This window comes from Suncus etruscus, chromosome 5 (assembly GCF_024139225.1).
Source record: "Suncus etruscus isolate mSunEtr1 chromosome 5, mSunEtr1.pri.cur, whole genome shotgun sequence".
NCBI lineage: Eukaryota > Metazoa > Chordata > Mammalia > Eulipotyphla > Soricidae > Suncus > Suncus etruscus.
The window spans coordinates 19,484,324-19,509,697 of NC_064852.1; the positions used below are offsets into that span (position 1 = coordinate 19,484,324).

Consider the following 25,374-nt stretch of genomic DNA (forward strand, 5'->3'; position numbering starts at 1 on the left):
CTCCACTTCTGAGTCTTCCAGAGTTGCCGGCTGCCCATATTCAGGGACCCCTGTGGGGAGCAGTCCCCAGGGCTTCTCTGGGCACCTACAGTCCTTCTAAGCACTTAGCAGGATGCTAAGATAGGACATGTGGTGTGGCCAGAGCTATGGGGTCACAGGGGCGCAGGAGTGAGCTAACAGGGTCATCTTTCTGGAAGGGTCACCAGGTAGGGCTTGTAGCCTGAGCTCTGGGGTAGGCTGGAGGGTGCAAGTGGGAGCAGAATCTGGCAGTTCCTTCCCCAATGAGGCCAATTGGAGGAGGCCAGATCTGAGGAAAAAGGGAAGATCAGGGGCCAGAGAGATAGCACAGCGGAAGGGCGTTTGCCTTGCAAGCAGCCGATCCAGGACCAACATTGGTTCGAATCCCAGCATTCCATATGCCTGCCAGGAGCTATTTCTGAGTGCAGAGCCAGGAGTAACCCCTAAGCAATGTCGGGTGTTACCCCAAAACCAAAAAAAAAAGAAAGGCAAGATCAGAGGGAGGAGGCCAGATCAGATGGGGGTGAGTGACCAGAGGGAGAAGGATAACCAGAGGGAAGAGGACAGATCAGAGGAGGGAGGGCAAATCAGGAGAATGGCGGGGCCAAAGCAATAGCACAGCAGGATACATTTGTCTTGCACAAGGCTGACCAGAGTTCAATTTCTGGTAACCCTCATGGACCCCAAGCACTGCCAGAAGTGATCCCTGGGCAGAGAGCAATGAGTAAGGCCTGAGCATCACTAGATGTGGCCCTAAAAACAAACATAACAAAGGAAAACAGGAGATCAGAGGCAGGAAGACAAGCCAGAGGGAGGAGGACAGATTAAAGTGGCCTGTGGGGGGGGGGAGAACACAAGAAAGATTCTTTGGGGCTAGAGAGAAAGCGCAACAAATAAATTGTTTTCCTTGCATGTGGCCAGCTTGACTTCCATCCCTGACATCCCATAGGGTCCCCCAAGCGCTACCAGGAGCAATCTCTGAGAGCAGGAATAGCCCTGAGCACCATCAGGAAAGAAAGAAGGGGCAGGGGAGTAAGTGCCTAACCACTGTACCATTCATCCAGATTGGTAACAAGGGTTTCAGGGCCACAGACCAAACCAAGCATGTGAGCAGGCTGGGTTTAGAAGCAGAGTGGAGTGGTATGGCCCCAACAAGCCAGAGCAGGCAAGGTGTCTAAGTGCTCTGGAGGGACCAGAGCACAGGACAGCAAGGAGGGAACCAGGTTGAGCTGGATTCTATTCTATCCCCAGCACATATATGGTTCCTGAGCACCTTCAGGAGTGAACTTTGAATGCAGAGCCAGGAGTAAGCCCTGAACACCATCAGGTGTGACATATGAGAGAGAGAGAGAGAGAGAGAGAGAGAGAGAGAGAGAGAGAGAGAGAGAGAGAGAGAGAGAGAGAGAGAGGCAGACAGAGGGAGGCAGACAGAGAGGCAGAGACAGAGACAGAGAGACAGAGAGATCCATAATGATAGCTCAGAACTAACCTGTTTCTTTTGTAGTAAAATGAGGGAACAGCGGGGAGGGCCTTTGCCTTGAACACAGCTGACTTGGGTTTGATCCTGGCATCCTGGAGCTGCCCAAGAGTGATCTCTGAGCATAGAGCCAGGAGTAAACCCTGAGCAAGGCTGGGTGTGACCCAAAAGAAAGTCCCCAAAAATGAAGGAAGGGCATAATAACTGTATCAAGAGAGTTCTTCGAGGCTCTTGGAGGGATGGAAGGATGGGAAGGGGGTAGAGAAAAAGAGCAGGTAGGGAGAGAGTTGAGGGAAAGAGAGGGTGAGAGGAAGAGAGAGGAGGGAGGGAGGGAAGGGAGAAGCAGGAGGAAGAGAGGGAGAGAGAGAGGAAAGGAAGAAGGGGGTTGCTTTGTGGGGTGGTGTTGTACCTGAGCCTGGGGAACTGGGGAGGGCACAGTGCTCAGGAGTTCCTGCTAGGGGGGGACAGCTGGTGGGTCAGTGGGTGGCTATGGGTCACTAGCCCAGCTGCAGTTTTCTCCTTTGGTTTGAACGACATCACCATTGGGGAAAAATGGGGTACAGATACTGGGGTCTTCATGTGATTTCTTACACAGGATCCCTTATCGTTTTCTTTTCTTCTAAAGTTTGAGGCCAGAGCAGGAAGGCTCTTCTGGCCTTATGTGGCTCATGTGGCTGACTTGGGTTTAATCCCCAGCCTCATAGGGTTCCCTGACACCACCACCAGAAGTGATTCTTGTATGAGCACTGCTGGGTGTGGCCCTATATATATATATATATATATATATATATATATATATGTGTGTGTGTTTGTGTGTGTGTGTGTGTGTGTGTGTGTGTGTGTGTGTGTGTGTGTTAGCAAGGTGCTGGGTGGAGGTCCCCCAGCCGAATGTGGGAAAGTGAGTTCTTGCAGAGATGGTAATGTGTGCTTGACACCCCACCTCCTGGGGAAGGGAAAGAAGGGGTCTTGCTACACCTGAGTCCTCCGGTCAGGTCTGGTTTTGATCATCTCCAGGCCCTGGGAGACCCGACATCTGCCCACATAGCTTTCCGGCTCAGTCCCTGCAGTCTCCAGCCCCCGGGGGCCGGGTGGGCCTCCCCCACCTGCGTCCCCTGGGAGGTGCTGGTCAGCGCTGGCCTATTAGAGGAGAATTTTAATTTCATTTTTAACAAAATAGCTGTCTCCTTGGGAGGATGCGTGAGACACCCGGCGGAGACTGGAATGCGGAGACCAGACCTCCTCCTGTCATTGATTTTCCGGGAAGAAAAAAATCGCCTCTGGCTACTAAACCGAATTAGTAGTCACTGATGACCAATTATTTCAGCCCGCTGTGAAGGCAGAGCGCACTAAAATCCGGTTTGTCAGACCCAAGGCTCCCGTCTCCAGCCCCTTTCAGCGCACGCACAGAGCCCGGCCCGCACGGTCCCGCAGCCGCCGCCCGGCCGCCAAGTTCTGGGGCCGCAGCAAGTTTTAATGAGCGGCGCCGACCAAGCCAGGCCGCATGAAAGGCGCTCTGATCCGTGGAGCACCTCCGGCGCCAGGAGCTGCGCCCACAAATCAGAGCTGTCAGCCTCCCCGCCCGTGCCCAAGGCTGCCCTCACCCCACCTCCACCCCGCAGCCCTGCTTGCCTTGCCCTGGCCTGGCACGGCTGGTTTGCAAGGGGATAATTTGAGGGACCTCCTAGGTGCCCCTGGACAAGGAGAGGGGCTCACCTTAATGTGAAATTCCCCTACCCCAATCCTTTCTCCACTTAATTTTTTTATTTGTCCGCAATTTGATGCGGTTCTGTGGCTCATGGGAGCATCAAGGAGTAGGGGAGGGTTGGTGCTAGTTTAATAGAAGTTCCCCACACCCTCCGGTCAGGATTCAGACCCTCTGGACCTCTGCAGTGGGACCTCAAAAAAATCCTTGCTTTTGTTCTGCAAAGGACTCTGGCTTGGGAGAGCTAGTTCCAACAGGGTTTGGCATGCTGGAGGCCGAGGGTCCAACCCTGGCACTGCACGGTGCTCCCCCCAAGCACTGCTGGACTGACACTGGGGAGCTGAGTCAGGAGCAACCCCCTGAGCTGGGAATAAGGGATCCCAGATAATCAAATACTAAACAAAGCAAACAAAAACAAAACAAATAAACAAAATACTTCCCCCAGGACACCCAAGAAACAAACTAGACAGGTGAAACTTGAATGCAAGCTGATGGGTTCAGTCTGACCCAAAGGCCCCACCCCATTGCTTCTCTAGTCTCAGCAACTCCACCTCCTGCCACTCTCCTGCCTGGCATCCTGGTACGCAGGTTCCTAGCAGAGGGGCCCTTCCTCCCTGTCTAGTCTTCCCTGAGAGCAGCTCTTTCCACAATGTCTCACTCAGCTGCCCTTCACTCCTCTTCTGAAGAGTGAAAAAAAAAAAAAATCCCCACCAACGTTGACGGAAAAGACATTATTATTATTCCAGGGCCTGGCTTCATCCTGTCATTTTGATTAAAATCATAGTTTCCTGGAGATTTATAGACAGGCTAAGTGAGTCCCCAGTCTCTATTCTATTACCAAATGGGGACCCCCATCATGTTTGCCCTGTGAGAGTGTGGAGTGTGTCCCTGCCCAGGCCAAGCCTGCTCTGGCCACCAGTCATCCACCAGACGTTGGCCTCCCATCCTTGCCTGCTTATCTCAGATACCAAGTCTGGGCTCGTGAGTCAGAGCATCCCCGTACAAACAAGAGAGTACAATAGGTAAGACTTGCATGTGGCCAACCTGAGTTTGATTCCTAGCACCCTAAACAGAAGTAATTCCAGACTGCAGAAGTAAGCCCCGAGTGGGTGGTCCAACAGCAACAAAAATCCAAAATCATACATTCAGGCTGAAACAATAGTCCAGTGGGTAGGGTGCATGCCTCGCACATGGCCAGCCCAGATTCAATCTCTGGCACCACTTATGGTGCCCATTTACCTAGAATCAATGCCTAGGACTGAAATGGCAATACCCTTGAGGTCATTGTAGGTCATTGGGATTATTAGCTGTAGGGAACCGCCTGTTTTCTTTCCAGAACAATTCCACCAACCAGGCCAGGCCAGGCCAGCACCCTGAACTCTAGGTTCTCCACTCAGCCTCTGGGTCTGGGGTATGTGAGGGCTGTCATGGACTGGAAGGTCATACAGTATATATGATTCACTCACAGCCTCCATAGGGAAACACACACACACACACACATACACACACACACACACACACACACACACACACACACACACACACACACAGAGTTCCTGGCCTTGCCTATGCCCCTTTGAGCAATGCCATTTTTCTTTTTGGTTTTTGGGTCACACCCAGCAGTGCTCAGGGGTTACTCCTGGCTCTATGCTCAGAAATCACTCTGGCAGGCTCAGGAGACCATATGGGATGCCAGGGTTCAAACCACCAGCCTTCTGCATTCAAGGCAAACGCCTTACCTTTAGGCTATCTGAAGGTATTTTTGTTCTTGGTACTGTCTATGTGGGGCAAACATCCCCTGAGGAATTGCCATAAGGCTGGGAATGTGACTCTCGCTTGACTCCTTTGCCATTGCTTTTCCTCCTGTATGAAGCATTTCTCTGCTCTCTGTTCTCACTTATCACTCCATGTCTGTAGCCTGTTGCCTCATTTCTGCGAATGAGATCCGTGAGCTTCTCAGACCTTGTGGCAGGCCCTGGAGTTGGTAGACATCTCTCCTTCCTCTGTCAGTTGTCTTTTCATTTTTTGTTTTTCATCTGAGTTCACCCTTGGTGCTCAGGGGTCACTGGGCTACCCTCTGGTGCTGAACCAGGATGGAACCCAGGATCTATTGCTGCAAGACCTTTGTTCCCCACTTGGGTCCTATTCTCACTCTGTCCTCACCCTCTTTTTTGTTTTCCTTATGTGTGTTTTTGGCCACATTTGAAAATGCAGACTTTCTCAAGGCTTTTCATTCAGGAATCATTCCTGGGTACTGAGGATCGAACCCCAGTTGGCCTCACACAAGTCAAATGCCCTACCTCTATACTATTGCTTCAGCCTATGTTATCTTGTTTTGGGAGGTGGGGCACTAATTTTGATTTTGTTTTGGGGGGTCACACCCTGTGGTGCTCAGGAGTTACTCCTGGCTCTACACTCAGAAATAGCTCCTGGCAGACACGGGGGACCACATGGGATGCCAGGGTTCAAACTACCGTTCACCTTACTGCTGTGCTATCTCTCCGGCCCTGGAGATGGGGCGCTAAATTGGAGTCACACCTAAATCTCCTCAGGACTCGTGGCTCTGTGCTCAGGGATCACTCCTAGCTGTGTTAGAGACCATCTGGAAAACTGGGGACTGAACCCGAGTCAGCCACATGCAAGGCCAACACATAACCTCCTGTCCTATCTCTCCAGCCCCTCTGGCTTCACCTTCTTAGGAGGATTTTCCTTTCACAGAGAAAAGATTCCTTTTTTGGAGGAAATCCAGTTTCTGAGTGTTGTTTTTTTTTTCCCTGTAATTCTGCTCTTGCCCTCAACTCTCGGAACTTATCACCCAACATCACCCCTAGGTTCCTGGGACTTGCTCCGGCCTTGTCTCCAGAGAGTTGTCTGCTTGACTCTGTGATCTGTCGAGTTCTTTCTGCCATACGGTGTCAGTGTTGGTTTGTCAGTGTCGGGCAGGTTTGGGGCCCAGTTTGTTCGATTGTCTCCACATCTAATTGTTCCGATAACAGCTGTTGACAACGGGGCCTCCTGACCTTGACGTGCACCTTCCAGGCCCGTCTCGCCTGGCACCTCATTGCTCATGCTCAGAAGGTCTGAAAAGCACGATTTTCAAATGCCTCTCAAGGTCTGGGTGAATCATTCTCCAGCCACAGGGTGGCCCTTCACACTTCGGAAATGAATGTTGGTGAGGGTCCACTGCAGGGTGAGTGGGTCAGGGCCCAGCCCTCTGGAGCCAGGGGACTCTGGGAGGAGAAAAGAGACCTGGAGAATTCCAGGAGTGATGGAAGAGAGAGCCAGGCTTGGAGAGGGTCAGTTGGGTGTACAAGAAGGGGAAGGCCTCAACGATAAGAATTAGCCCTGGAACTGGCCAAAATCCCCAGCCAGTAGCAGGCATAGGCAGGACTGTGGTACTGTATAGCACAGGACATGTGACAATTAAGTAATAAATAAAAATAACTGTAGAGGTGAAGTACCAGCCAACACGGAGAGCCTCAAGGTCTTCACTGCCCCTCTGGCTGCTCTGCAGAGGGATCCCAGAGTACAACTGACCTTTCAGAGCCACTCCCACAGCTCTGCTTCATCCCAGAGAGAGCCATGCATGTGCGCATGTGTGTACGAGTGTACATGTGTGTCCATGCACATAGATGTGTGCCAGTGTGTGCATGTATGTGAGTATGTGTTCATTGCACACATGTGGGTGGTGCATACACATAGATATATGGGTGAATGTGAGTAGATGTGTGTGTGTGTGTGTGTGTGTGTGTTTGTGTGTGTAACTGCTCCAGAAGCACAGGCAGGTGAGAGTGTTTGGAGAGTGGAAATATTTAGGGCCCAGCGGATTCTAGACTTGCTCCATAAAGGCAGGAGGGGAAAAGGGTTTGAGGCAAACAGACCTGCACATCACTCAGCCCAACCCTTCATTGAGATTGGGAAAGTGGATTTTTAGACCTAAAACTTGCCAACATTTAAAAAGCCTATAGTTTGTTTGGGAGCCATGTTGTCACCCAGGACACCTCTGGAGCAGCCTAGAGAGGGGAGGGGAGAGAAAGAAAAGAGAAAAAGAGAGGAGAGAGAGGGGGAGAGAGAGAAAAGAGAAAGAGGGAGAGAGGAGGGAGAGAAGGAATAGAGAAAGAGAGAGAGGAGAGATTGAATATCTTTTATTCTAGTCTGTAGCCTGAAGTTTGCTGCTGCCTAGGGTTTTGATATATATATATATATATATATATATATATATATATATAGAGAGAGAGAGAGAGAGAGAGAGAGAGAGAGAGAGGAGAGAGAGAGAGAGAGAGATAATAAACTGGCCAGAGAAGGCTGGGGGAGGCCTGTGTCCAGGCTTTGAGAGAGAATAGGGATAGAGACAGAGCGAGCAGATCTCCTAATGCTTTCTCTGGCACCCTGAAGACCAGCAGGCTTTGCTTCAAACTCTACCCTGCCAATCCTCAATAACTACCAGACTCTCTTTATTTTTATTTATTTTTAATTTTAACTTAATTTTATTTATTTATTGTGTGTGTGTGTGTGTGGTTTTTGGGCCACACCTAGCAGTACTTGGGGTTACTCCTGGCTCTGCACTCAGAAATCACTCCTGGTAGGCTCAGGAGACCATATGGGATGCCAGGGATTGAACCTGGGTCCGTCCCAAGTAGGCTGCATGCAAGGCAAATGCCCTTCTGTTTTGCTACTACTCCAGCCCCCAGACTCTCCTTTTTATACTTTGGAGGCAGTTATCAGTTGCAGGGAGCATATCCCAGTCCAACTGCCATTATAGGTTGTGAAATAACCCCCATGCTCTATATTTTCAACCCCAGGTGAACAGGTCTAATGCAGAGTAGCCACGAAGAATTAATAAACCAAGTCAGTCAGGAGAGAATCATGGATTCAGATTGGTTTCTCGCACTGTGGTCTCTCTTTGCACACCAAGCTCAAACAGAAACCTCTTTTTTTTTTTGTTTTGTTTTTTTTTGGGCCACACCCGGCAGTGCTCAGGGGTCACTCCTGACTGTCTGCTCAGAAATAGCTCCTGGCAGGCACGGGGGACCATATGGGACACCGGGATTCAAACCAACCACCTTTGGTCCTGGATCAGCTGCTTGCAAGGCAAATGCCGCTGTGCTATCTCTCCGGGCCCACAGAAAACTCTTTCTATTCACCAACCAGGGGTGGGGGGATTGAATGAGTGACAAAGATATCTATATGAAACTCTCCAGTGTAGGTGGTCATTCACATATTAAAGGTGAAAAGGAGGGCCCGGAGAAATAGCACAGCGGCGTTTGCCTTGCAAGCAGCCGATCCAGGACCAAAGGTGGTTGGTTCAAATCCCGGTGTCCCATATGGTCCCCCTGTGTCTGCCAGGAGCTATTTCTGAGAAGATAGCCAAGAGTAACCTCTGAGTACCGCTGGGTGTGGCCAAAAAAAGAAACAAAACAAAACAAAAAAAAAGTCTAACAACGTTATGCATTTCCTGGGAACTGTGGTCCCAGTCCAACTGCTGTTACAGGGGAGGTCTCATCATCCCTTAAATATTTGACTAACTGCCACACCTGTTCATGATGAGGGCTGACTCCTGGCTCTGCATTTAAGGATCACTCCTGGCAGGGTTTGGGGAACCGTAACAGGGACCATACATGGTGCTGGGAATTTGAACTGGGGACATCAGGATGCAAGTGCCTTAACTCCTGTTCTATTTATCTGGCTCTGCGTTTTAAATGTTGAGAATAGTTCTATTACTTTTGTTTTGGAGCCACATCTGGTGGTCTTCAGGGGTTACTCCTGGTTTTACACTCAGGAATCACTTCTGGTGATTATTCTTTTTAACTTTATTTGTTAATTGATTGATTGGTTGTTGAGCCACATCCAGTAATGCTCAAGGGTCACTCCTGGCTCTGCACTCAGAAATCCACCCTGGCAGACTAGGAAGCAATATGGGTGCTGGGAATCAAACCGGCTCCCTCCCAGGTCAGCCACATGCAAGGCAAATGCCGTACCACTGTGCTACCTCTCTGGTCCCTCTCCTGGTGATTATATATTATGATATATATTATATATAGTGCTGAATATTGAACCTGAGTTGGCTGCATACAAGGCCAGTCCTTTCCCCACTATATTGAGAGGCCTTTTAAGACCATGGTGCTCATCAAAGTAGAGGCTGCCTTTTGGTTTCATTCTTTTTTTTTTTTGTTTTTTGTTTTTTGAGTCACACCCAGCAGTGCTCAGGGGTTACTCCTGGTTCTATGCTCAGAAATTGCTCCTGGCAGGCTCGGGGGACCATATGGGATGCCGGGATTCAAGCCACCAACATTCTGCATGCAAGGCAAACGCCTTATCTCCATGCTAGCTCTTCAGCCCCTCAGTTTCATTCTTGGGACTGAAAACCTTTTGAATAATTTCCTCTTCCCCTGGCCTGTGAAATGAGGTCACCCTACTAGATGGGAGGCACTGGATGGGAGGCAGGAGCCAGATGCTGGAATCTCCGAGTGCTAGACACCACCCCACCAAATGCCTGCAATCACCTGCAGCTTCTCCATTACCCCATTTTGCAGCTGCAGACCACAAAGTAATTCTCTCAGTTACCTGCCACCCCCAAACTCCCATCACAGAGCAGCTTCACATAGTTCTGGCTTGACTCTATTCGGAAAGGCCAAAACCCAGATTTCCTCCAGTTCTCACTCCTGCATCTTTCTGTGCAGTCTCTTTTAAACTTTGTTCATTTGTTTTTGGTTTTTAGGTCACCCAGCAGTGCTCAGGGGTTACTCTTGGCTCTACACTCAGAAATCGCCCCTGACAGGCACGGGGGACCATATGGGATGCCAGGATTCGAACCACTGTCCTTCTGCATGCAAGGCAAACGCCTTACCTCCATGCTATCTCTCCAGCCCCCCCCTTTTTTTCCCAGCCCCTTTTAATTGGTATTGACCTACAAGATTGGCAGGAGGCTTTTATTCTCCTCCACCTTGAAAAAAATCACACTCAGGGGCCAGAGAGGTGGCGCTAGAGGTAAGGTGTCTGTCTTGCAAGCGCTAGCCAAGGAAGGACCGCGGTTCGATCCCCCGGCGACCCATATGGTTCCCCCAAGCCAGGGGCAATTTCTGAGCGCTTAGCCAGGAGTAACTCCTGAGCATCAAACGGGTGTGGCCCGAAAAAATATATCACACTCAGGCACATGGAAACACTACCAGAAGCCTCCCACACATACATTTTGATTTGGGGCCATCTTGTTCTTTGTTTATTGTTTTTGGTTTGGGGGCCACACCTGGAGGTGCTCAGGGGTTACTCCTGGCTCTACGCTGAGGAATTAATCCTGTCGGGCTCAGAGGTCCATATGGGATGCCGGGGACCCAACCTCAGTTGGCTGAGTGGAAGTCAAATACCCTCCCTGCTGTGTTATCTTTCTGACCCTCCCTGCTGTACTATTGCTCCAGCCCCTCATCTTATTCTTTGTGATGCTCAACTTGCCCATCTTAGGTACCTTAAAAGTGGAGAACAGGAGGGCTGGAGAGATAGCACACCAGTAGGGCGTTTACCTTGCACACAGATGATCCAGGACAAATGGCGGTTCGAATTCCGGCATCCCATATGGTCCCCCGAGCCTGTCAGAAGCGATTTCTGAGCGCAGAGCCAGGAATAATTCCTGAGTGCCACTGGGTATGACCCGTAAAACAAACAAAAAAGAGTGGGGAACAGCCTTGAAATCCCAGGTACCGGCAAAGAGAGAAAAGAGTTTATCGTATTTACCACTCAAATGAGTGCTTGTAGGTAGGAGGAGCGAGTTTTCCCGCTTCTTTGATTTGGGGATTTCTTTTTTCTTCACCCTAACGTCTTGTCTCCTGAAGGCATTTCCACAATTATGAACCCCCTTTATCCTCCCGTGCCTAGACAGGACGCTTTTAAAGTGACACCCGCAGCTTTGCTGAGCACGACAAGAACATGGTTTCTTTATCTTTGTGGTTCTCTGTCTACGGGAAATGTCACCGTCGGGGCTGGCTGTCCCAATCTCCTATTGCAGCAGTTGAAACTCACCCCCCCCCATGGTGCTTCCCCCCCTGGGTTTTTCTTACTCTCTTTCCTCTCTCTCTCTCTCTCACACACACACACACACACACACATTAAAGAAACACTCCCACATGAAAACACATGGAAAGGAAATTGGGGCCAATTTCAAAGATGACACCAGTAAGGCACAGGGCACAAGATGATTCAAAGGACTGTGTGGGAGCTAGAGTGATAGCACAGTGGGGAAGGGTGCTTGCCTTGCATGTGGCCAACCCGGGTTTGATCCCCAGCATCCCATATGGTCCCCTGAGCCTGACTGGAGTAATTTCTGAGCATAGTCAGGAGTAACCCCTGAGCACTGCTGAGTGAGACTCAAAATACAAAATCTAAATAAAGGTTTTATGTGCACAGGTGTGGGTTTGGTCGGTGGTACCACATGACCCCCTGGCCACAGCTGGGATTGGCCTCTGAGCATCATTACTTTCAAGTGCTGCCAGCATGGCCTAAACACACACACACACACACACACACACACACACACACACACACACACACACACACACACACGTCTTCTGCGTCAATAATTGAGGGCTGGCATTGGCCTCAATTACTTTGTTCTATTCACTCCCTCCTCTGTAGAAAATCAAAAATAAATTTTTTTGGTTGTTGGGTCACACCTGGTGGTGCTCAGGGGTTACTCCAGGCACTGCACTCAGGGGATTATATGGGATGCTGGGAGTTTGAACCAGAGTTCATCTCGTGTTGGCTGTGTGCAAGGCTTACTACTGTGCTATCGCTCCGGCCCTAGGAAAACAACTTTTTAACCACACCCAGTGGTGTTCTGAGGTTACTCCTGACTCTGCACTCAGAAATCACTCCTGGTAGTACTAAGGGGACCCTATAGGAGGCTGGGGATCAAAACCAAGGTAGCCACATGCAAGACAAGTCCCCTGCTAGCTGTCCTATAGCTTCAGCCCCAACACTTTCCCTGATACATTCCATCTGATCAGGCCCCTGAGTAATAAGACAGCAATACATTATGCCTGCTTCATGGACCCCCAAAAGGGCAGGCATTCAAAAGGGGAGGTACTCATTGGCTGGAGAGACTTGCCCAAGGGGACAGCCCTATTGCCTCCTGTGCAGAAGAGTGAGAAATGTTGGGCACAAAGCTGGACTTGGCTTCCAACACCACAGGGGACGCGTGTGGCCGAGAAGCACTTGGGATGGTGGTGGGGGGAGGTCAGTGCATAGGAAATCCTGAAAATTCAAAAGCAAGATGCTGGGAGAGCCAGGCTGGCTGGAATCCTGGCTCAGGAGTGGCCACTTTGCTTAGGGCAGGCTCTAAGGGCCCATGTGCAGAGTGTGGGAGGGCCCTGATCCTTGGGGAGGGTGGCATAAGACACGTGTGAAGGACTCTGAGTCCTAGTGGGACTGCAGGGGGCGCCCAAGACTTGGGACAGGGTGGCACTGATCCTTGTAGACAAGGCTGTCCTGTTCCCCACAGCCCTTCCACCCCCTTGCCCGACCTGCTGCGCCACCAGTACCAGCAGCTGTGGGTGCAGGAGCAGAAGGACACCCAGAAGGCCATTAAACTGGAGAAAAAGCACAAGGTGAGCAGTCCCTGGCACAGGCTGGGGGGATATTGGCTTGGCAGTGGCAGGGAGGGATACAGCTCTGAGACCCTCCTTGGTGCGGGGGCACTGCCTTGCAGGTGAACCTTGGGAAACTGTATGAGACCAGGAGCTGCCAACTGAGGAGACACAAGCCGGTCGTGAAGGTGGACACACTCTGGCGCCTGCCTCAATTCCAGAAGGTCAGTTCTGCCCTCCACACCCTGAGGAGCTCTCCACAGGGTTTCGAGGCTTCTCACCTCCCAGGGTGAAAATAGCAAAAAATATAATAAAATAAAAAAAAATAGCAAAAGCTAGGGCTGGAGCAGTAGCACAATGGTAGAGCATTTGCCTTGCAAGCAGCCAACCCTGGACGGACCTGGGTTCAGTTCCCAGCATTCCATATGGTCTCCTGAGCCTACCAGGAGTGGTTTCTGAGTGCAGAGCCAGGAGTAACTTCTGATGGTCACGAGGTGTGGCCCAAAAACTAAAAAAGAAAAATAGCAAAATCCGGTGTTTCTCTGAGAGCCCAGAACTCCACTGAGAGAATGGTGTTTCTCTGGGAAGATGGGAAACAGCCTTGGCCATGAACCCCAAGATCTGTGCTGACCCTTGGAGACACATGGGACACTCAGCACTGCACTACTGTCAGGAGCCATGTCTGGGGGGGTGCAGCAACTGGCCCTCGGGGCTGGGTCTAATTTATGGGGTACACATAGCTAGATGACCCCGAGCATGGGTAGGTTTCACTTTTGGAATCTTTGGAGAGAGAAAGTTGGAACTGGCAATGGGAACAGTGGGAACCAGGAGACTTAGGAGAAATAGGCAGGAAGGTGGGTATCTTTGCCCATATACAGGAGTTCTGCAGCCTTTTCTACAGGCCCAGAAGATGTGTGATCCTGTAGACAGCTGCACAAAGCCCTGAGAGTGCCCAGTGTGGTCATAGTGTCATTCAGAGACAAGGGCCTGATGCAGACTACAGGGCCCATCCCTTACATGGACTTGAGACCCCCTCAGAAACTTCAGCCATTTTGATCAAGTCCTGAGCAGTGCCCAGCGGTGCCAAGGCCCTGCCTGGCACAAGCCTACCCCCCTCCCACTTCAATGGATGCCCTAGTGAAACTGGGACTCACCCCAGGCAGGTGCTACCCTCCCAATCTTGGCTTCTCAGTTCCCATGGTCCAGATGTGCAGCAGCTGCTAGAAAATGGATAGTGGGGTCAGCGGCTCCCTGTGGTGTCCCTGCACCCCACTTGCCTCAGTTTTTTCACTTTCCTGCACTTTCCTCCCACCTGCAGGCTTAGGGGAGATGCAGGATAAAAGGAGTAGCTGTGAGAAATGTAGTAGTGTGAACCTCCCACCACTGGCCCAATGGTATACCCCAGAGGGTCCCAGCTCCCCATCCCCCAGTGGTGGTGTCTACTAACAGGGTCTGCACTTAGGAGAATTTGGGGGCTGGGGCAGCCCCTGTAACATGGTTACTGCTGAGGGTCTTTGTTCCGGTGCACCTTTATGAGGGAAAAGGCGCCTCCAGAAATGTGGCCCGTGGCAGTGATAGACTGGCTGGGCAGGTGCACCTGCCTCGAACAGATGTCACAGCTGACCTCGCAGTTCATGTGGCACAAAACACCAGCAAATGCTGCTGGCCAGGCCCAGCCTGCTCAGCCCAACCTTGCTCTACCCAATACTGCCAGGCCTGCCTGTCCCACAGGCCTTATCCCACCCTGCAGGCCCCCTCCACAGGCCCCCTACAGCCCCACTCTGCTGCATAGGGCCCCACACCAAACCACATGGCTTTACCCCTTCTGCCCCACCTCTACACACCCAGCCCTGCCTGACTCCTGAGCCCAAGGAGGACAAAGCAGAAGGGAAGTAATGTCCCCAGGGTGATTCTGTGGTCCCCTGGGGGGGGGGTCACACAGTGGGGACTCCAGCACCACTCAAAGGCCTGTTCCAGGGGTACCCCAAGGCCCTGCAGATAGTTCTGGTTTCTACAAACTCCCTCTCTGTGTGTGTGTGTGTGTGTGTGTGTGTGTGTGTGTGTGTGTGATTCTTCCTATTCTCTGCTCTGAAACATGATCACATCGGAACCCCACTTTCTGTGGGCACCTGGCAGTGAATCCAGAAAAAGATCACCTTTACCAGTGACAAGGAGCCCCAAAGAAGCACGTGGGGGCCCGAGCAATAGCACAGCAAATAGGGCATTTGCCTTGCATGCACTCAACTGAGTTTGTTCCTTGTCATCCCACATGGTCCCCCAAGCGCCACCAGGAGTGATTCTTGAATGCAAATCCAGGAATAACCTCTGAGCGCCACTGGGTATTGTCTAAAACGAAACATTTGGGGTGAGCACCTCTGGTGGAAAGAAAGTGGGCATGTGAGAGAAGGCTCAGGGGCACGGCGGGCGAGTCTAGATTTACTCCCATGGGGAGACATTATTTGTTGGGGACATTCCCTGTGAGCCCTCAGTGGATGGGGCACCCATTAGTCTATCTCAAAGGGCACCAGTACCAAGGACAGTCATGTCCCCTTGGGGTGGCGTGAAAGGAGAATCCCCCTCTCAGCCTAGCTGCTTGTCAGCCCCATGCCTGGTGATCTGGTGACTAGTCAGAGTGCCACAGGCAAGGGTGGAGTGGCCGGTGTGGCAGGTCTGTGGTCATGCATAGCAGCAACTCACAAACCATGCAGGGTTCATCTGATGACATGTAGAGGGACGTAAACTTGTTTTTGAGGGGCCAGATCCATAGCACAGCAAGGAAGGCACTTGCCTTGCATGCAGCCGACTCAGGTTTGTTCCTGACATTCAGTAGAGTCTCCTGAGCACAACCAGGAGTGATCCCTAAGTGCAGAGCCAGGAGAGAGCCCTGAGTACCACCAGGTGTGGCCCATAAACAAACAAAAATTGTTTCTGAGGGAAGGAGACCCTCTCCATATGCTCTGACAGCCCCATGTCCAAGGCCCTGGTACTCCCTCCTCAACATGTCCCCTCCTGCTGGGTCCATGGGTTTCTCAGGCTAGCTTCTTGGGGTGAAGAACAGGCCCTTCCCCTGCCCAGCAGTGTGAGTGGCAACAGCAAAGCCGAACCCACAACTCTAGCTACCCATAATCCCCTTGCACAGAGCCAGAGAGATTGTACAAAGATTGCCTGTTGTATTATTAATTATAATTATAAATTATAATCATTAATTATTATAATCAATACAGTGATATAATTATATAATATGATATTATAATTATTATAATTATCGATTATTGAGTCCTAGTTGTGTGGATGGAGGAATAGTGAGGCCTTTCTCAGGCCCAGCCCGGCGCCTGCAGCCCCTTCAGCCCGTGGGTCTGTATATGCAAGGTGACAGTGATCCACAGACAGTTGAAGTTTCAGGAGAAATTCAGCTTTATTACAAGATCCTAATCACCGGGGCCAGAGAGATAGCATGGAGGTAAGGCGTTTGCCTTTCATGCAGAAGGTCATCAGTTCGAATCCTGGCATTTCATATGGTCCTCCGTGCCTGCCAGGAGCAATTTCTGAGCATGGAGCCAGGAGTTTCCCCTGAGCACTGCTGGGTGTGACCCAAAAACCACACACACACACACACACACACACACACACACACACACACAAAAAGCAAAACAAGGTCCTAATCGCCATGTGCTTTTTTCACATGGCATCTAAGCTAAATATCCTTTCTGCTGCTCCACTGCATCCATCCTAGCTACTTATCCTCTCCCCTCCCTCCAGGCAACCCTTAATTACCAACCACAGACCCCTCTCAGCTGCGGAGGGTCTTACCATCCAGGTGAGATTAGCATTTGGCTCTAGGGGAGGGTAACACTTGACTTGTATGTAGCCAACCCTAATTTGATCCTATGCACCCCCATGTTTCCCTGAACACTTTCATAAGTGACCTCTAAGCACAGAGCCAAAAGCCAGCAGAGTAATAGAAAAGCAGGGTGAGTTTTTGCCCTGCATGTACCCAACCTGGGTTCTATCTCTGGCATGCCAGGAGTAATTTCTGAGTGCAGGACCAGGAGTAAACTCTGCAGGACACTGGGTGTGGCCCAAATACCAAACAACAACAACAACAACAACACATATACATACACAGAGCAAACCTTGGGCACTGGAGGGTATTGCCCCCAATGTCTCTAAAAATTCATTTTAGGGGGCTGGAGTGATAGCACAGCAGTAGAGCATTTGCCTTGCATGCTGCCAACCTGGGACAGACCCGGGTTCCATCCCTGGTATCCCATATGGTCCCCCAAGCCCACCAGGAGTGATTTCTGAGCACAGAGCCAGGAGTAACACCTTAGTGGCCCCAAAACAAAACAAAAAAATCTATTTTTAGGGGCCAAAGATCAAGTATAGTGGATAAGGCATTTGCCTTGCACAAGGCCAGCCTGAATTCAATCCCTGGCACCACATAGGGTCCCCAAAATACCACCAGGAGTGACCCCTGAGCACTGAGTCAGAAATCAGCATTGAGCACTATTCCCTACTTCCACCCCCCCCCCCACGAAAACCATTTTAGATTTTCCCAAGCATTCTGGGGTTACTACAATACACTCCAATATACTTCAGGACCTTGCCATTCCCTCTCCAAGAGTCCGCACCCCCTTGGCATTACATAGTCACTCAGTCACTAAAGTATGAACAAATTCACCCCATTTCCTTCACGCCTGAGTTCAACCCCACTGCCTTAGAATAATGGCTCGGGCTATTAAGCTAACAGTTTGATTTACAAGCCCTTGGACCCAGATCAGCCTCCTCTCCTGGGTCTCCTGCCCCCACCCCTGCTTCCTAATAGAACAGAACTGGGGAGTGGGGGTGAGCAATCAGCCAAGCAGTGACACCCAGACACGGAGCTGATTAGTGAGAGCAGCTGAATCCTAAGAAAAGGATTTTCTTGTCTGCCTCTGAGCACTCTGCCAAATCATAGCTGGCTCCAAAGTTAAACCCCCAGCAGGCGCTCGCCTGGCCACCCCATTGCAGCCCCATCTGAGGAGGCCTTACCGGGCATTGCAAACCCCTGCCCCCCTGCCCTGTGAGGCCCAGACTGTGTTTCTGGCTTTGGAGAGTCCCTCCCACCTTCCCACACTGCCCCAGCCACCATCTCTCAGCACACAGGATGTATTTTAGGAGCCTGTCACTCTGCAGCGTGGGGCTGAGCAGCATCCGGGCCCCCCCCCCTTTTCCATGCAGACACGGGAGTGGAAATCTGTCACCTGTGGGATAGGGGCACAGAGAATGATGATTCAGAGGCATTTCACCCCCTAAATACACATGCCTCTATTAGCATCAGACCCACTGCCTTGCAGCAGGGCTGGCTGGGAAAAAGCATAAATACAACTGTTTAATTGGCTTTACGTAACCAGGCACCTGAAAGGCACCAGATGGGGGCACCTGCGCCTAGTGACATTGCTGCAAGTTCCAAATGACCGAGTACAGGCTCTGGGGACATGGCTGGGTGGAAAGAGAGACCCAGGGAAGGAGGAAGCAGCAGAAGTCGGGAGTAGGCGGATCCTCAATTGAAGAGGGAGTTAGGTTCTGGGAAGGCGCTGGGAGCTCCCATTTCCAACAGGACCAACCCTATGGTCCTGAGAGGGGCCCGGGTCCATCCCAGCTGGGGTTCCTGCCGCTCTAGCCCCAGAAACACACTCCAGACTGGGGAAAAAAGAGTCTAAACTCTGTGTTAAAAGTGAAAGGGCCAGAAAGATAGCATGAAGATAGGGCTTTTGCCTTGCATGCAGAAGGATGGTGGTTCGAATCCCAGCATCCTATAGCTTCCCCCAAGCGTGCCAGGAGCGATTTCTGAGTGTAGAGCCAGGAGTAACCCCTGAGTACTGCCGGGTGTGACCCAAAAACAAAAACAAAAAAAAATAGTGAAGCAAAAGGGCCAAAGCAATAGCACAGTAGTTAGGCATTTGCCTTGCACGTGGCCAACACAGGATGGATCCTGGTTCAAATCCCGGCATCTCATATGGTCCCCTAAGCCTGCCAGGAGGACTTCTGAGTGCAGAGCCATGAGTAACTCCTGAGCGCCACTGGGTGTGATACTTCCCCATCAAAAAAAATGTAAAACAAAATGGAGCAGTGGCACAGGTGTTTGCCTTGCATTTGGTCCATCCAAATTAGATTCCCAGTGTCCCATAGGATCCCCTGAGCCTGCCAGGAGTGATTTCTGAGTGTAGAGCCAGGAATAACCCAAATGCCATAGGGTGTGGCCCCAAAACAAAAAGAAAACAAAGGCAAAAAAGTAAAGCAGACAATAGAGTGAGGCTGAATTGGGGGGGGTCAGGGGGACAGCAGCTTTGTCCACTGAGTCTGAGGATCTGATGGCAGATAGAGTTTCCCCAGCTTTCCTTCCTGCATAGCCCTGAGACTACAAGTCACTGATGCACACAGAACTGTCTGGCTTGAGGGCACTTTGGGCTAATGCTCCTGCTGGAGTGACAACCTGGGTGTTTCCCCTCATCTCCACATCCCCTCAGGCACTTGACCATTCAGCTCTGCTCTGCCCTGCTCTGGAAAGGATGCCTAAACACCAGGGACAGGTTCATCCCCCACTGAGGATTTCCACTCAGGGGCTGAGCCTCTCACATCCTTCAAGAAGTCCTGCTCTCTGAAGCCTTCCAAGCTTCATTTTTTTGGTTCTTACAATTCATCAGGCCCTTCAACTCTCTTGAAAGATGACAGTATATACATACTGATGAAAAATCTATCCATCTGCTTAGAAAGTTAACAGAGTAAAGCACATGAGAGAAGCTTTGAAAGTCTGTAATCACAAGCTTTTCTATGATTACTCTTGCTTTATCCAGGCTTCTCAACCATCCATCCACCTACCCATCCATCTACCCATTTACCATCCTTCTATCCATCCACCTATTCATCCATTGACTGATCCATCCATCTATTCATGCATCTACCCACCCATTCTCATCCATCCATAGACTCATCCACCCATGCAACTACCCACCCATCCATCCATTCACCCATCTATCCATCCATCCATCCACCTACCCATCCATCCACCCATTAATCTATTCATCCACCCACCCATCCATCCATCAACTCATCCGCTCATCTACCTATTCATCCATGTATCACCCACCCCTATATCTACCCATCTACCATCAATTCATCATTCAATCCATCCATCTACCCATCCACCCCATTCATCATCCATGCATCTACCCACCCTATATCTACCCACCCACCATCTATTCGTCATTCAATCCATCCATCCATCCATCCATCCATCCATCCATCCATCCATCCAACCACTCACTCATGCATCTGTCCATTCACATAGCCATTCACTTATCTGTCTTTCCATTCATTTTGTAAGTCTACTTGCCCACTCAAACACTCTGATTTCCCCTCCACACATCCTTCCTCTGTCTTCCTCCCTGTCTTCCTTCTATCCATTATTCTACTATTCAGCCAAGATTTATTGAGTTTTCAATGACCTAATAGTAGAATTCCTTCGAAACCTTTGAAGATCTCCCAGAAGAGTGTCCGAAGTATGGCTTCACCCTCTTACTCTCTGAGATCACTTAGCAATCACTCACTCACATGCTTCTTGTGTGATTTTATAACTTGGCTTCATCAACTGGAGAAGGTCTCATTTATTCTGAAAAGAAAAAAAATCTTACAAGTTCCTTATTCAAATCACAGGAAAGGGAATATCCCGGGTGGCGTTTGCCTTGCAAGCAGCCGATCCAGGACCTATGGTGGTTGGTTCGAATCCTGGCGTCCCATATGGTCCCCTGTGCCTGCCAGGAGCTATTTCTTTTTTTTTTTTTCACTATTTTTTTTAAATTTTAATTATGACAACAAAGATGCAAAGAAAGAGGACAGGGTAAAGTTACAATGGAAGCCCAATCACCCATAAACAGAATTCTCGGTAGTCCCATCGATGATATCCCAGTCTTGAACTTTCAGCCAAAGAACATTAAGAAAAACAAAACTGAACCCATGTACAATACAATTACTTTGTCCCTCAAATCCCCAGTTGTAGTACATACTATTTCTTAGCAGCACACAATATAATCTAAAGACATTAGACTTATGTAACTCCTTAAACATTGAGGGCAAAGTACATTTCTCTAGTTCCATGCACATGCTTACTAGTTTAAGTTAACCTCAAAAGTTTTAGTGGGTTGTTTTTCTTAAGGATTGGAGTCAAGGGAACATAGTAAAAAATGGTATTAAAGTGGCATTTGTTTGCATAGGCCCACCAAAACATAAGGGACATGGAAGCCAGGAGCTATTTCTGAGCAGATAGCCAGGAGTAGGCACTGAGCACCACCGGGTGTGGCCCCAAAACCAAAAAAAAAAAGGGGGGGGGAGTATCCACCCTATATTGCACCCCGGTTTCCCCACCTTAGTGGGCCACAGCTACCAAGCACCTGAGTGTTTCCTGGCTCTGTGGCGTGTCACTGAGCTATTCCATATGAATTAGCAGGTAAAGATTGCTGGCACTGTGCGGGCGGCTCAGCGAAGAACTTCATTTGCAACTGAGTACAAAATCAAAGACTTGTCAGTGGAAGAACAGCGCCCAGAGAAGCACCTCGCTCGGCCTAGTAAGGCCTGGGCTGCCGAATTTCCTTTCCGAGCAAGTAATTAAGGAATCCCCGTTGTCCGGATGCAGCAGCAAAACACAGAGCTCTGGAATTTGATGCTTGTGGGGGATCTGGTGTCCCTCACAGCCTGATCCTTCATCAGAACGAGGCCCCGGTGTGGGCAGGGATCGGCCGCGTGGCACCCCCTCGTTTCTCTGCGAGGCGCCCCTCTGGCATCCCGCTTGCCTTGTCTTGTCGAAGACACAGCGGGCAGTAAATGAGAGGCCGCCCGTGGCATGGGGGTGAGATTAATAGACAAACAGACCGGCTTCCCCAGGAGCTGGCAGACCCTGGTTCGTATTTATCAAGCACCCCAGTCTTCCGATTCCTGGAATCCATGTGCAGTGCCTCTGGGCCCAGAAAGCTCAAACAGAGCTGGGCCAGATGAGCAGGCACCCTAGGGGTGTCTGTGCATACTGAAAGCGAAAAGCCTCCCCTCTGGGGTCTGCCAAACAGGGGGTGTTGCTCTGAGGCCAGCCCTGTGCACAGAATCCCCATGGGAAGAGAGGGTCACCCATGACCTCACCATGACCCCAGAGGGCTCTGGGTCTCACTTCAGACAGGAGGGAAGAAGGCAGCTCTCCCAGCTTACTGGGAGCTGAGCTGACATGGTATCCCTCTAGTCTCTCGTGGGCTGCACCCACATGCTAGAGGCATTTTGTGGCCCCTAGAATGCCCATCATCTAGACTCCAAAAGGCAAAAGTGGCTGCCTTCTTTTGGCAGCTGAGCGATTGCAGGGTTTTTACCGACAAGCTCTCTGTCTCTTCTCACTTCCATTCACTCCTCTCTCAGACAGGTTTGAATGGCAAAAGTCTGGAACACACACACATTCTTACACACATACGCACAGGGTACATGCCGTGGATTGTTTCTACCATCCATCCACCTTGGCCTGGGGTGCCCACGGCGGCCTGGTGATGGGGGGGCTGCCCAGCCGCCTCACCTGGCCCCACAGTGCACCGCCTCCAATTAAATCAAAATGGTTTGTTTTTAATGGTCTTTTACGCTGACAAGTGGGCGATCATTCTGGGCCCACGAGCTGTCAGGGAACCAAGGCAAATCCTCGGTTGATAATGCCCAATGCTTCCAATTAGGCGCTGGGCCGCTCCCGGCTCGGTAACGATTCCCCTGCCAGCCCCCGGGCCCCTCCGGTGCCGCTGTTTCTTCTTGCCTGCTCCGCCGCAAATTACAGACACAAAACGGAAGGGCCCCCGCACAGCCTCCGCCACGCCAGGCCCAAGCCCTGTTGGGTTTAATGAGCCGATGGAAGTTCCGGGGCTTCGGCGCTAAATTCTTTTCTTGTTTGACAGCTGCTTGCTAAGGCGAGTGTTGACCTTATAAAAGATTTAGTGTTTCTCATTATTTTCTGTCAAGTGATGGGGCTGCGGTTATCATTTGCATCCTGTGGTGCGTGTGCGTGCGTGTGTGTATGTGTGCTTGAGCACGTGTGTGTGTGTGTGTGTGTGTGTGTGTGTGTGTGTGCGTGTGGGATGGAGGTAAGGACCGGGCAGGGGTCTTCGTTCTTCCATCCCATGTTGCATGTGGTTCCTGCTCACGAACATACACACATACTCGTGCTCACATACACGCATGGAAACAGACTGCTGGGTGGGCGAGGGGTTCCAAAGAAAAGTCAGGTACTGTCGTGAGTAGCTCTCAGAAAAAGGTTTCACACTTTCAGCCACCTGGTGGGGCTTTGGTGGGTGACTGGAGCAGACAAGCAGGGACAGGTGAACCTCGAGTTAGATTCAAACAAGGGTCACTTCTCCAAGATCTGCTCAAAACCACTAACCCCAAGTTTCCTTATTCTGCATCCTGTTTAAGGTTAATGCCTTCCTTCCTTCCTTCCTTCCTTCCTTCCTTCCTTCCTTCCTTCCTTCCTTCCTTCCTTCCTTCCTTCCTTCCTTCCTCCCCCACTTCACTGTCTTGTCTTTCTCTTCTTGCCTCCTTCCTTCCTTCCGTCCTTCCTTCCTTCCTTCCTTCCTTCCTTCCTTCCTTCCTTCCTTCCTTCCTTCCTTCCTTCCTTCCTTCCTTCCTTTCCTTTCCTTCCTCCCCCACTTCACTGTCTTGTCTTTCTCTCCTTCCTTCCTTCCTTCCTTCCTTCCTTCCTTCCTTCCTTCCTTCCTTCCTTCCTTCCTTCCTTCCTTCCTTCCTTCCTTCCTTCCTTCCTTCCTTCCTTCCTTCCTTCCTTCCTTCCTTTTGTTTCTTTCCCCATACCTGACAGTGCTCAGGGCTTTATTCCCAGATCTACACTCAGGAATCATTCCTGGTGAGATTCAGGAGACTATATGTGGTACTAGTGCTCAAACCCAGGTCAGCTGCATGCAAAGCCAGCACTTTATGTACTACGCTATCCCTCAGGTCCCACAGCACTTTTTTGGTTTGTTTTAGGGCCACACCTGGTGGTGCTCAGAGATTCCCCCTTGGCTCTGTGCTCAAGGGTTGCTCCTGGAGAACTCGAACACATGGAGTCCCAGGGACTGAACCTGTGCAAGTTCTGCCATGTGCAAGGCAAATACCTTACCCATTGTACTATCTCTGTCCCACCCCGAGTCCCATTTTCAAGTGAGAAAAACTGACCAGATTAAATACCCCCTTCAAAGGAGAGAGACAAATGGACATCTAGCACTAGAGAGGGTGGACTTTACCGATCACCTCAGGAGTGTCCATGGGGTCAGGTCCAGGAGGCCTCAGAGATGCTACCGTGCTCATGCCTTGCTCAGGGGATGGAGACACAGCCATCGAGCAGGTTTTCTGAGGCTGGTCAATATGAGTCCCCTCAGGGGATGGGCCCAGGGCTCAGTGAAGGCACACTTGCCACTTCTGCGCCAAAGAAACTTCTGGAAGGCATTGGAAGGGTGAGCCAAGGGGAGGTGATTCTGCTTATGAGAGTGACTGAGAGTGTTTAGACTGCAGAGAGGCTGCCAGGGATAGGCACATGGAAATTGCCTTATAGTGGGTGATAAAAACACTGAACTTAGAGAGCAGCACAAAAAGGGACAGGTTTCTGTACCTTAAGTGGGACTTTATCATATGGATTCTAGCTCCATCATACCTTCTATTCTTAGGGTTTGGGGGCCATCACCTTTAGTGCTTAGGGGTTACTCCTATTTCTGCACCCAGAGATCATGCCTGGAGGGATTTGGGGGACCTACGGGGGTGCCAGAGATTGAAACTGAGAAGAGTGCATGCAAGGCAACTACCCTTCATGCTGTACTATTGCTATATGCTCCAATCTGGCTATTTTCAGGGGCTTTATTACTCCAAATCATGGGGTTTGAGTTATAAATAGGACAGCAGGGGGTGCAGAGGTAGTACAGTGGGAAGGACACTGCCAGGAATAATTCCTGAGAACAGAGCCAGGAGTAACCCCTGAGCACAGCTGGGTGTGGCCAAAACAAACCAAAAACAAACAAACAAACAGGACAGCTGGGAGAGCACTTGCCTTGCATAAGGTTGACCCTGATTCAATTTTAGGCTTTCCATATGGTCTCCCAAACCCTACCAGGAGCAAACCCTGCACACTAAACATTAAAAAATCAAAAACAAAAAATGAAGAAGTGATAGTGGACTCATTACCCAGCTCACTGGCTGATCCCTCTACCTGGCATAGATGCCCAGGGCACAGATGCCCAGAACCAATGCTACTGCCAGTAGCTGGTCTCTGTGGGCACCCACGGATCTGCCCACACTCGCCTCCTCTGACAACAATGACCTACGCCCTGGGGACAGTTTGTGGTTCCATGCCCTCTGACTCCGTCATATGTAGCACAGAGAGGGCAGCCTGTGTCCTTGCTCCAGCTCTTTCTGATAGCAGAGACATTAGAGCCAGTGATGGAATAACAAATTAAGACTCCAGATGTCCCAGGAGGAAAGCAGGGTGGGGGGACCCCAGTAATGACTGAAACCTGCCTGCGCCCCGCCCGCTGTGTCCCGCCGGGACCTCTGACCTGTAGCCGCCC

General features: G+C 50.6%; 1 protein-coding gene across 1 annotated transcript in view; it reads left to right on the forward strand.

Moving 5' to 3' along the window:
- Positions 1 to 25,374, forward strand: part of CFAP77 (cilia and flagella associated protein 77) — a 105,013-nt gene that overhangs the window by 75,394 nt on the left and 4,245 nt on the right. Inside the window, exons 4-5 of the mRNA XM_049772819.1 lie at positions 12,685 to 12,790; positions 12,892 to 12,993. Of these exons, the coding sequence (XP_049628776.1) occupies positions 12,685 to 12,790; positions 12,892 to 12,993 (208 nt within the window). The remainder of the gene's footprint in view (positions 1 to 12,684; positions 12,791 to 12,891; positions 12,994 to 25,374) is intronic.